This window comes from Emydura macquarii, unplaced genomic scaffold, assembly GCF_026122565.2.
Source record: "Emydura macquarii macquarii isolate MOO-44397 ecotype Brisbane River unplaced genomic scaffold, CSIRO-AGI_Emac_v2 contig_2897, whole genome shotgun sequence".
In the NCBI taxonomy this organism is placed as follows: domain Eukaryota; kingdom Metazoa; phylum Chordata; order Testudines; family Chelidae; genus Emydura; species Emydura macquarii.
In genome coordinates this window covers 28,280,737-28,293,038 of record NW_027133034.1, presented here as the reverse complement: position 1 = coordinate 28,293,038, position 12,302 = coordinate 28,280,737, and the positions used below count along the sequence as shown (strand labels likewise).

The window sequence follows — 12,302 nt, the reverse complement described above, 5'->3', positions numbered from 1 at the left end:
AGTTAACTCATGGAACAAATGTTAAGAGAAAAAAGGCCACTCAGCACTTGGAAGATAATAAAACTGGGAGCATCAAATAATAGCTGGTAAACTGTGATGTCGGCACTTGCCTGTTAGGAACACAACTGAGACCACTGACTCATTTCATACATGGCATTAAAAAGATGGCCTTCACTACATAAAGAAGTGAAATGTTCCAGACCCTGCTATTAGAATACTCAGTTTATTGTGGGAGTCACAGATTTAGGATCTTTTTCTTGAGCCCTATGACTTCTTGTGTTTGGGGGTGTAGGCTGGTGGCACAGTCCAGACAGGGCGTTGCGACTCTTTCTTGGGCCCAGGCTCCAAGAAAGGCCATAGCGCCTTGCTCTAGGGGAATAAGCTTAGCAAATTACAAGTCTTTAGCCCTGGCCCCAGGCGGGGCAGGCTTCTCTCGCAGTCTGTAGCCCCCTGGCCCTCCCGTAGAGCAGGGCTGGTAAGGAGTCTGGTGCCCCCAGCCCTCAGGCAGGGCAGGGCAGGTGAAGGCATCTGTAGCCCCCATCCTTCCAACAGACAGGGCTAGCAAAGGAGTCTGGTGCCCCCAGCCAAGGTAGGGCAGGCAAGCAGTTTACAGCCCTCGGCCCGCAAGCCAGGCAGGACTGGTGAGGCAGTCAGTTGCCCCCGGCCCTCCAGCAGGCGGGGCAAATAAAATAGTCTGGAGCTCCTGGCTGTCCAGGCAGGCAGGGCTAGTAAAGCTCAGTATCTTCGGTTGGGCCAGTTTTGAGAGAGCCCAGCACTCCCGGGGTGGTTAGGGAAGAGGGGAGGGGGACGCAGGCCCACCCAACTCCACTGCATCCCAGCCCAGGGCCCTATCAGTGGCAAAGCAGTTTGCCACAGAGTCAGCGGGGAGCCAGCCACAACACGCTGACTGGTTTGGCCAATGCCTCAGCCACTCTCTAGTCCGCTATCCCTGGGCTACTTCCTCCCACCCAGTCCCCAGGGTACCTGCATCCAGGTGTCTCCCTCTGGGTCACTGGGGTAGACGGCGAGCATGAGTCCCACCAGTCCCTCACTGCTGACTGGCGACAGGTCCGGGAACTCCTCCGGGTTGTCAGCAGAGGGCAGGTCATTAGGGTCACAGGGGGTCCTCCAGCACCCCAGGCTCAGTCAGCTCTCATGGGTCCCCAATGTCAGGCAGCTCCTCCAGGTCAGGGCTGGCCTCAGGGGGTTTCTCCCACCCAGCAGGCTCAGATAGCTGCTCCCAATCATTAGGGTCCGGCAGCCCTTTCCAATTACTTGGGCATGGCAATCCAGGCAGGCTTTGGAGGCTCCGGTCGGTGGGGCAGTTGTTCCAAACAGCCGCAGGGCCTGGGTCAGGTCTAGACCACAGCCTCTGGGAAGGCACATCTGCCTTCAGCAGCAGCTTCCCCCTGACTGAGCTGCTAGGCAGGCCTTTTATACTGGCCCTTCCTGTCCTGGCTCTATCCATTTTCGCCCAGGTTGTTTGGCCTGCAGGGCCTTGTTCTGTCCAGAAGAGGCATCGCGACCCTTCCTCAGGCCCGGGCTCCAAGGAAGGCCACAGCGCCTTGCTACAGGGGGGCAGAGGAGACGAATTGATGGGGGTCAAAGAAGTGTTGCTTCCTGTTCCCCTTGTGGAGGACAAGGAGGAAAGGAAATAGAAATGTCCCTGCTGACCCACATCATCCCTTCTGGAGGGTTGGGGATTAGAAATACTACAGTTAGCATCCCTCCTCTCCTGCAGGAGGACACAGTTACCAAGGTGCTCCTGCACTGCCCTGCAGTAGGTAAAAATACTGCCAATAACACAGCAACTCACACCTGTCTCCAACTTGCAGGAAGATGGTGATGCCACTATTCCTGCTGCAGGCATCTAGCCACCACACTGGCATCCTCACTAAAGTCCCAATCATGTAAGGTGCTGAGAATCCTTAACTCCCATTGAAGTCAACAGAGGTTGAGGGTACTAAGCACCTTGGATAATGAGGCCCTAAAGTCTCAAGGGAGCAGGGCTTGCTGGTTATGAGCTGTTACCATGGTCTGTTGTTAGGCTATATTCAGCCTTGCAGGTAGCTGGTACATATGCTATAGTCATATGAAAGTTGGGGGTGGAAAGGTGTTCCTCAACACATTACTGAGATTTAAGCTCTTTGGAGCAGGAACTGTCTTTTTGTTCTGTGTTTGTACAGCAACTGCCACCATGGGGTCTAGGTCCATGACTGAGGATCCCAGACTCTACTGCAATACAAATAATAAATAATAATAATAATCATAATAGAAATGTAAGTCTGGAGGGCACCTTGAGAAGTCATCAAGTCTAGCTCCCTGTGCTGAGGCAGGACCAAATAAACCTAGGCCATTCTCAACAGGTATTTGTCCAACTTGTTCTTAGAAACCTCCAGTGATGGGGATTCCACAACTTCCCTTGGAAACCTATTCCAGAGTTTACCTGTCCTTAGAGTTAGAAATTCTTTCAAAATAGCTAACCTAAATGTCCTTTGCTTCAGATTAAGCCAATTACTTTTTGTCCTACTTTCAGATTAAGCCAATTACTTTTTGTCCTACTTTTCAGCTGACATGGAGAACAATCCTTTTTTATAACAGCCTTTAACAAATTTGAAGACTGTTATCAGTTCCCCCCCTCAGTCTTCTTTTCTCAAGACTAAACATGCCTAGTTTTTTTAACCTTTCCTCAGAAGTCAGGCTTTCCAAGCCTTTTACCATTTTTGTTGCTCTTCTCTGGACTCTCTCCAATTTGTCCACATCTTTCCTAAAGTGTGGCACCCAGAATTGCACTCAGTACTTCAACTGAGGTCTCACCAGAGCTGAGCAGAGCAGGACAATTACTTCTTATGTCTTACAAACAACACTTTTGTTATTACACTGCTGACTGATATTGGCCTTTTTATAATTGCATCACATTGTTGACTCATATTTAGTGTGTGATCCACCATTACCCCCAAATCCTTTTCAACAGTACTATTGCCTAGCCAGTTATTCCCCATTTTGTACTTGCGCATTTGATTTTTACTTCCTAAGTGAAGAACTTTCCTTTCGTCTTTACTGGACTTTACCTTGTTGATTTCAGACCAATTCTCCAATTTGTCAAGATTGTTTTGAATTCTGATCATGACTTCCAAAGTGCTTGCAAAATCTCCCATCTTGGTGTCATCTGCAAATTTTATAACCACTCCTTTATTCAGGTCATTAATGAAAATACTGAACAGTGCCGGACCCAGAAAAGACCCCTGCAAGACTCCACTAGATAACACCCTCCCGTTTGACAGTGAACTATTGATAATTACTCTTTGAGTATAGTCTTTCAACGAGTTGTGAACCTACGTGATAGTAATTTCATCTAGACTACATTTCCCTAGTTTGCTTATGAGAATGTCAAGTGGGACTGTGTCAAAAGTCTTAGTAAAATCAAGATACATCACATCTACCTTTTCTCCCCATCCACTTGGCCAGTAACCCTATCAAAAAAGGAAATTAGGTTAGTTTGCCATGATTTGTTCTTGACAAATCCATGCTGACTACTCATTATAATCCTATTATCCTCTAGGTGCTTACAAATTGATAGTTTAATAATTTGTTCCTATATTCTTCCAGGAATCAAAGGTAGACTGACAAGTCTATAATTCCCTAGGATCTCTGTGTTCCCCTTTTTAAAGATAGATACTATATTTGCCCTTCTCCAGTCTTCTGGGACCTCACCTGTCCTCTGTGAGCTCTCAAAAATAACCACTAATAGTTCAGAGGTTGCTTCAGCTAGTTCCTTAAGAATCTTAGGATGAATGTTATCAGGCCTTCCCAACTTGAATACATTTAACTTATCTAAATATTCTTTAACCTGTTCTTTCACTATTTTGGCTTGCATTCCTTCCCCATTGTTAATAGTAATTGTGTTAAGTATCGTGTCACCATTAACCATTTTTGTGGAGACTGAAGCAAAATAGTCATTAAACACCTCAGTCTTCTTGATGCCTTCAGTTATTAGCTCATCTTCCCCACTAAATAGAGGACCTGCCGTTTCCTTCATCTTTCCCTTGCTCCTAAATAACCTCTTCTTACTGCCTTTTATCTCCCTTGCTAAGTGTAATTCATTTTGTGCCTGTTCATGATTCCCAGACCATCACCAAGAAAGGTTTTTTGTGTGTGGATGCTAAGTGCTGGTGGTGGTCTGTGATAGAAAGGTCAGATTAGATGATATGGTGGTTCCTTCTGACTTTAAACTCTATGACACTCAGCAGTATCTAAGTTCCTCTTAGCTATAGGGACCAGAGCAAGATTTAATTTATAAAATGTACTCAGTTTAACTTCACTGCAATTTTGGGTATGTCTACACAGCATTTTGGAGGAAGCAGGAGTGCGCTTCTCAGTCTAGGTTGACAGACTCGAGCTAGTGGTCCTCACACTAGCACTCTAAAATAGCTGTGTCAACAGCGCTTTGAAGTTGCAGCTCAGGCTCTGCAGCCTCGGGAGCGGGGTGGGCTTCAGAGCCTGAGCTGCAACTTCAAAGTGCTGTCTACACAGCTATTTTCAGGGCACTAGCACAAGGCCCACGTCTATTGACCCAAGATAGGAGGCTCATTCCTGCTCACTCCAAAATGTGTGTAGACAAAGGCTTTGGTGCCCCTGATAAGACAAGAAACATGAGTAAACCAGTCTGTTCACTTCTATATATATCCAAACTCTTTGAAGTGGTTATTTTTAGAGTTAAATCCCTAGAGCTGTGAAGTAGTGTCAGCAGTTAATGAAAATGTAAATGTGGACTGAAAAGAATAAACATAAAGGGCAGTATGTGGAAGAAAAGGGAGAGAAAGAGCAGATAGTTACAGTATTGCAGACTGTGCTTTCTGATGTTTGTTACTATAGAAACTAAAGGAAATGGGAAGACATTGATGAAGGCAGTAAGATTACTCCATTAGCTTGCAATGTAACTGATAATGGGTGCAAATAATATATACATTGGTTTATGTAGCATCTTTATCAGGCAAACAAAGCAACTAAACATCCCTTGAAATGAAACCATTTCCTAGTGTCCTTAGTCCCCTAAAATTGTATTTTGTGTATTGATTATCAACCTCCACGCTAATTTCTGTCATTGCTATTAAGCTGCAAATGTCATAAAACTGTAGTTACTGCTCTGCTCAGTGTCAGAAGCCATTTGTTATGCCTATGTTTTTGTAACTAACTATAAAAGGTTGTGTGAAGAAGAGGAAGCAAACACATAATGCAGCCCCCAAAGTGGTGGCGATTCACCTGTTTGTACTGAATATGTGTGCAGAGGGAAGGAGACAGCATGAGGTTTGTGTGGCAGTGATTGGGAAGAGGAGAATGGGTGGAGGTTATATGTGTCCTTAAGGGTCCAATCCTTGGTGTGTTTATTGCTTCTATGAGGTATTGAGTGCCCTTAGCATCACACAGATTCAAAGCTAATTCTTTGTATTTTTCATTTTGGAAGGAACATTAAACATATATAAAACTCTGAGTTAACAGGAACTGGAAGGAGTTTCTCAACCCTTTTAGAATCCCCAGTTAATTGTTTCTGCACAGTGAATTTCTGACAACAGCAGTTCAGTAGAATTTGGCATTTATATAGCACTTTACATCTTCAGAGTGTAGTACGAACCTTAACGCACCCTCACAACACTCCTGTAGGATAAGGAAGTGTTACCCCCTTTTACAAGTAGTAAACTGTCCCTGGTATATAGTGATGGTTTTCTTTTTGGTGCACCATGTGAAATGAGTCAGTGGTCTCAGTTCTATTCCTAGGGGACAAGCACCGAGGCAGAGAGAGAGGTTATGTAATGTACATAAGGCTACAAAGGGAATTGGTTGCAGACCCAGGATTAGACCTCGAGCACTGTATTGCTAGCTCCTAGTCCCATGCTTTATACTGTATACCACAATTTCTCCGACAGACTAGCAAAGCTTCAGACTAGTGACCCTCCTTCTTCTTTCCCTTATCCCATCAGTTGGGGTTGGGTCATTGTGCAAGCAGCTGCCATCTTCATCTGTCCAAGGCAATACTAAGCTCCACCTGCTTGCCATATTCTTTAATGCAATCCATCACTTTGACAGCTTTCCTCAGAGTCTCTTTCTTACCACCCTCTCCTGCCATGATACCATCACCAGGTCCCTTTCTTTCATCTTCTTCATGTGTCTGAACCAGTGATGTTGTGCTTCCTATATTTTGTCAGCCTCAGCAAGGACTGACTTCTACCCTAATACTTTCATTTTGAAATCTGTGTGTCTGTGTAAATCCTCTCATGGTGCAAAGATATCGAACACCTGTAGGCACTGAACCTGCAGTGTCTTTACCACCCATGCTTCTGTGCCATATAGCACTGTGGAGCACACTTTTGGTTTATACATTTGGGCTTTTGGTCTCAGTGGCATGTGCTTGTCACCTACAGCCCCTAAAATGTTATTCCACACTTTTCCAGCACTCCCCAGTCTGGATTGTAACTCACGTTCAAGCTCACTGTTTTCCAGAACACAACCACCCAGGTACTTGAAATAGTCAGTCTGGTTCTGTCTCACTCCATTAATCTGAAGGTCCAGTTTTGCTATGACATTTCTACTGACCTACATGACCTGTCTTCGTTGTACTCATTTTCATCCCATGCCAGTTTAGCTGTTTATACCACTGGTTTACTATTTCCTTTAAGTCTTCTTTTTAGGATGCCTGTATTGCTCTATCATCTGCTTATACCAGCATCTCACCTTTTTCCATTGGGATCTTCCTACTGACATAGTCGATCAATATGATAAATAGCAGCGGGCTTAGGGTTGACTTCTGTTGCAGTCCAACATTCATTTCAAAGGGACTTCTTGTTCCAAAATGTGTTTGGATCACCTTTTAAGTAATCTGTATATAGGGCATTCACTATAGTTATTAAATCCTCAGACACTCCATGTTTCTTTAGCACTAGTGTGAGCATCCGTCTGTCCACTTTATCGTATGCCTTTTCTAGCTGTAAAAGCCCAGACATTCTCCTATTGGTACTCTAGCCGCTTTATCCTTTACTGAATTACAAACATGGTATCTGTGGTTCTTCATCCTTTCTTAAAGCCTCACTTCTCTTGTTTGAGAATGGGTTCCACCACTCTCCTAATCCTAGCATCCAGGATATGTTCTAATATCTCAGCCCATGAAACAATAGCTTTATCCTTAAATAATTTTTACATTCATGGATGCTTCTTTTCTTATGTATTGGAACCAAGATAGACATGCCCCAGTTCATGGGAATTCTTTTCTCTTGCCATAAGGCTGTAACCACTCTGCTCATCCATTTTATGCCTCTGTCACCCAAGACTTTCACCAGATCTGCCATCATTTCATCAGGTCCTGCTGCCTCACTGTTCTTCATTTCCTGGACTGCATTTCTCACCACCTCCTCTCTTATGTCAGACTCAGGCACCACATTTGGATCACATGTTGTCAACTCCACCCTAAAGAGGTTTGCCTCATTTAAAATACTCTCAAAGTGTTGTTTCTACCTCTCCTTCCCTTGTTCAGGTGTTACTAGCAGCCTCCCTGATCATCATTTACAAATGATGTGCAATACCATCCTACTTTGTATATCATTTTTGCAGTGCTGTAGGTCTTTTTGCCAGTCAGCTGTGAGACATTGACAAGCTCAGCATACAAATCATGTAGGGCACTTTATTTGGCCTTTTTCACTGCCCTCTTGGCAGCTTCTTTGTATTTGTTTTCATTTACACTCAATGGATTCATTTCTTTTTATTTTGTGCTCCATTTTTGGGGGGGGAGGGGGGAGGATCACTGCTTACACTTTTGTCAGTCCACCATTACTTCTCTCTTGCCATTGGTTTTCCCCGTTTGCATCATCCACAAATCTCTTTCACTTCCACAGTCCATGTTCTACTCCTCTTCTGCTGATGGCAAATCAGTTTCTGGACATATATCCTGTACTGCTTCCACAAACTTCTCTATTGCACTTCTCTTAACTTCTTCGGCTGTGCAGGTCACTGCTTTTAGTTTGATTCTTTCTTCTGATCACTGGTCCCCCTGACCCTCTAAAGGGCAGTTCAGAAGCTGGCTGGCAGAAATCCTATTGGCCCAGGACTGCCAGGCTTGAAATAGGTGAATTTCTGGCATAGGGCTGAAAGATCATTAGCAGTAGTCCCTGGCAAAGAAGCATACAGGCCAGTCTCACCCCTCCTTATAAGCAGCATCAACTGCAGCCCTTTGGTAACTTGCCACACACACAAAAAACAAAAAGTGCTTGTTCTGACATAGTCACCTTGTGCCAGTAAGAACTATAGTGTATCATTTGCCATTCCTGACACACACCACAGTGAGAGGGACTTTCCCCAGTTAGACTAAGTACACGCTCACTCCTTTCCCATTTTGTTGCCATAAACCTGGCGGACCATGAACAGGCAGTACTGGTGTTGCCACAGCTCGACACCAAATTTCATTTAACCCATGGATGGGGGTTTGAGATCAGAAATTTCATTCTCCTCCTGGATAGGCTGCCTTGAGCTATCTTGTTATTTTAAAGGCACCAGGTATCTGCCTTTCACACACCCCACTTTCAATTAAAACATCTTTGCCACATGAAGGCAAGTGACGGGGCATTTGGCTGTCAGAGACTTTGGCCTTTTATAGGCGTTGGGAGCTCATCCCCAACCCCACCCCAACCAGAATCCTTTTGAGAGAAAGTAAGAATAAGCCTTGATTGTCACAATACAGTTAGTTAGAAGAATTGGGTAAATGCTATTGAAACTCCTACTACTGCAATTTCCTGAAGTTCCATAGAGCCCAAGAAGGAAGAGAAAAATAGTGCATCTTTCTGGGGCTGGGACAAGACAAGTTAAGTCAGTCTGCACTAGGAGTGCTAAGGTGGTAATGCTAAGCCAGCTGTCCTTACTCAGGAAAAAATGGTGTTGCTCTTAACTTGAGTGAATGGGAGTTTTACCTAAGTAAAGACGTTCAAGATCAGGCCCTATATTCTACTTTACGAGGTCGCATTGCAATTACATTCTGAGTTAAAGCTCATATATGTTTGAAACTCCTGACCTTTATTAATAGTAGTTATTTCTGCTTTAAACTTTTGTTTTATTGACAATATTTTGTCAATCATCTGCAGCACCAGAGATTCTACGCGGATGTGCCTATGGCCCAGAGGTGGACATGTGGTCTTTGGGAATAATCACCTACATCCTGTAAGTTCAGATAGTAATACTGAGTGAAATATAAAACATGATCTTAACTGTGCTAATGGAAAGAAATCCTTAATTTGTTTTATATGGATTATATTTTATGGTATTTACCGTATTTCCCCATGTATAAGATGCTCCCATGTATAAGACGCACCTTAATTTTGGGGCCTGAAATTTGAAAATAAATGTATTACGGTACATCACCGGTAAGTACCACTGTATAAGACGCACCCATTTTTTAGACCCCAAATTTTTCGAAAAAAGGTGCATCTTATACATGGGGAAATACGGTAAATGATTTAAAGGTTAAAGGAGCACTGAAAAGATTCAAGTAATATATTTGTCATCTATAGCATAACATCCCTTGCCTAATTACTGCAAACACCTATTATTAAAAATGAAAAAATTGTAAAAATCATTTATTTTTTGTCATTTATTAGGTTTTTTTTTTTATTTATTTCACTAAGCATGGACAACAAAATTAGATGGGCCTATTTATAATCATGTATGTGTCATATTTCTAGTACAATGCTGTGGTTGAAAGAGCTCAAGGGCAATGTTTCCATTTCAGAAAATATTTCAATAATTTGATTCATTATTAATATCAGGTTTTTTATAAAAACTTTACCACCACCACCACCATCCCCAATAAAAACTTAACTTTGTTCTTAGGCTGCCTAAGTATCCCTTTTAAGATACTTACAGGATAAACAAATTACTCAAAACGATATCTGGACACATTGAATATTGGGTGATTCTTTTTAAATCTGTATTAAATACAGTAAATAAAGCTTTTCATTATCTTTCATTTCAGTTTTGCTTCTTTGGATCATAAGCGCCTTAGGACAGAGACCATGTAAAATAGTGTTTTTAATGTATAAATAAATATTAGTAAAGCACCCATGAGCTGTAGAAAAGATATACATTGCAAATATCATAGGCAACACCATATGGTATTTGCCACTGATAAATACTTAAGGATATATCATTATCCCACAAAGATTTTGGATATAAACTTAGTCGTTATGAAATTTGTACATTCTTAGGGGAGCTTTGCCCCACTCTTCTGCTGCACAGATATCCTCAAACTGGTTTAGGAGGCCTGCAGGAATCATCCCTATGCCCTAGCAAGTGGCGATTGCCGTAATGTCTTTGCAACTGGTGTAAGTCAGAGCAGCCCAGGGAACCAGCCCTGCTCAGAGCACCACAGGAATGAGGAAGCACAAAGTGGAGAGCTCCTCAGATGCAGCAGAGGATCTGGCACATTGTATGTATTTCCTGTTAGAGGACAGTGCCCTTAATAAACTGTGTTTTAAATAAAATTACTGTTCTTCTTAGATATTATACAGTGAGGAATGTGTCATAAAAACCTGGACAGAAAAGCAAAAATAGAATTGTGCTCTGATGTAAATTGAGAATAGAAGCTATTGGCTTTTCAAAACAGGCGGACACAATGGGCCAAAAAGAAATCAAAGCACGTGACTGTAATTGAGCTACCTTGGAGCAGTAAGGAGCACAGCTGCATTAGGGTTTCTGGGGACTTCCGCCTCCAACGTTTTTGCTGCCATGGTTCAAATGCCATTGCTGCTGATTTACATCCAGCTTCTCATCTGGAAGTTTGCAGTGCTGTTCAGCAGAAAAGAAATGGTGAGCTGTTGGGCACAGAGAGTGGGGAGAGGCATGGCCTGCTCACCCAAAAGCAAAAGAAGTTTGCCTCTTGTATTTCTGGATTTAAATGATCCATAATAAGAATAAAAATATTCGATGTTTCACTTCACAATTTAAACTCAAAACTGTTGTGTAGCCAGAGATGTAACTGACAAAGGATTGTAAGATCCAAATTGTCCCAAATTGTTCTAGGCAAACAAGTTTTCTTCAGTGTTATGCACTGTTTACATAACTGTCTTTGTCAATTTAGGCCCAAATATTCAAACAGTCTAAAGTCAGGCACCTAATGCTGTAGCTTGGTATCTCAATAAGAGGGGCCTGCTTTTCAGTGGTGAGTATTGCAGATATTTTATTTTGTGTAAATGGAACGCTTCTGAAGTAGGTTGTTGACAGTTGAAGGTCATTGTGAATGCTGTACATCTGTTGTTCTGACCATTCTCTTTATGGGAGAATGAGTAACTTCCATTCAGTCCTGTGGCAACATTGATGCCAGGCTGATTTGTTTTCTCTTGTTGTATAGCATGTTTGCAAAATGATTTCAGAGGATACATTCTGGAAAAGGGAAAAAACAGGATGGATGGATGGATACTGACAAATTATTTTAATACAAAATATTCGGAAATGTAATGTTCTAAACCATGATTTGAGGATTTCTGGAACTCAGCCAGAGGTTATGGGTCTATTTCAGGAGTGGGTGGGTGAGGTTCTTTGGCCTTTAATGTGCAGGAGGTCAGGTTAGATAGTCATGATGGTCACTTCTGACTTTAAAGTCTATGAGTCTTTGAGACTGAGTCTTTATAAAGCATAAATAAGTGATTTGCTTTCATTTTCCTGCAAAATAATGCAATCTCCTTAACATAAGAAATTAGAATATGATTGATGGACTGCATGGGAAAGAATGAAAAGCTCTTAAAGGAGATTTTCTACACAAAAGCCATTAAGTTATTAGTGTAAACCTCAGATCTGTTATTTGTATATTGAAGAGGAACACAGGCAGTTGTGTATTTTGGGACCCATTTTCTGGATTCCTATGATCATTTTGTTGTCTGTTATTCTTTTATTACAAAATTTGTTTCCTTGTCTCAAGACCTGCCACAAATCTACCCTGGAGTACATCTCAGACCTTGTATTTTATATCCAGCTTTACCCTTTCCTCTCTAATGCAAGTTATACTGGGGCAGATCCTTAGTTATTGTAAATTAGCTCCATTGAAGTTAATGGACAATTTACACCAGCAGAAGGTCTGCCTTGTTTCCTTCTATAAAGACATAGCCAGAAATCCTGTCCCACATTAGAGACACAAGTGGTAGTTAGCAAATATGAAGTCTTGTCTATAGTCAGTGTCGCAATGGTTTAAATAAAATTGTGATTTTTTTTCTTGCCAATTTAGTTTAATCAGTACAAAACATAGTATGGACGTTCTTAATCCAATTTAAATC

General features: G+C 42.3%; 1 protein-coding gene across 3 annotated transcripts in view; it reads left to right on the top strand.

Moving 5' to 3' along the window:
• The window catches only part of CAMK4 (calcium/calmodulin dependent protein kinase IV), a 279,841-nt gene that overhangs the window by 252,375 nt on the left and 15,164 nt on the right, over positions 1-12,302 (top strand). For all 3 annotated transcript variants that reach the window (XM_067568492.1, XM_067568491.1, XM_067568493.1), the window contains one exon: positions 9,123-9,198. In XM_067568492.1, coding sequence (XP_067424593.1) covers positions 9,123-9,198 — 76 coding nt within the window. The remainder of the gene's footprint in view (positions 1-9,122; positions 9,199-12,302) is intronic.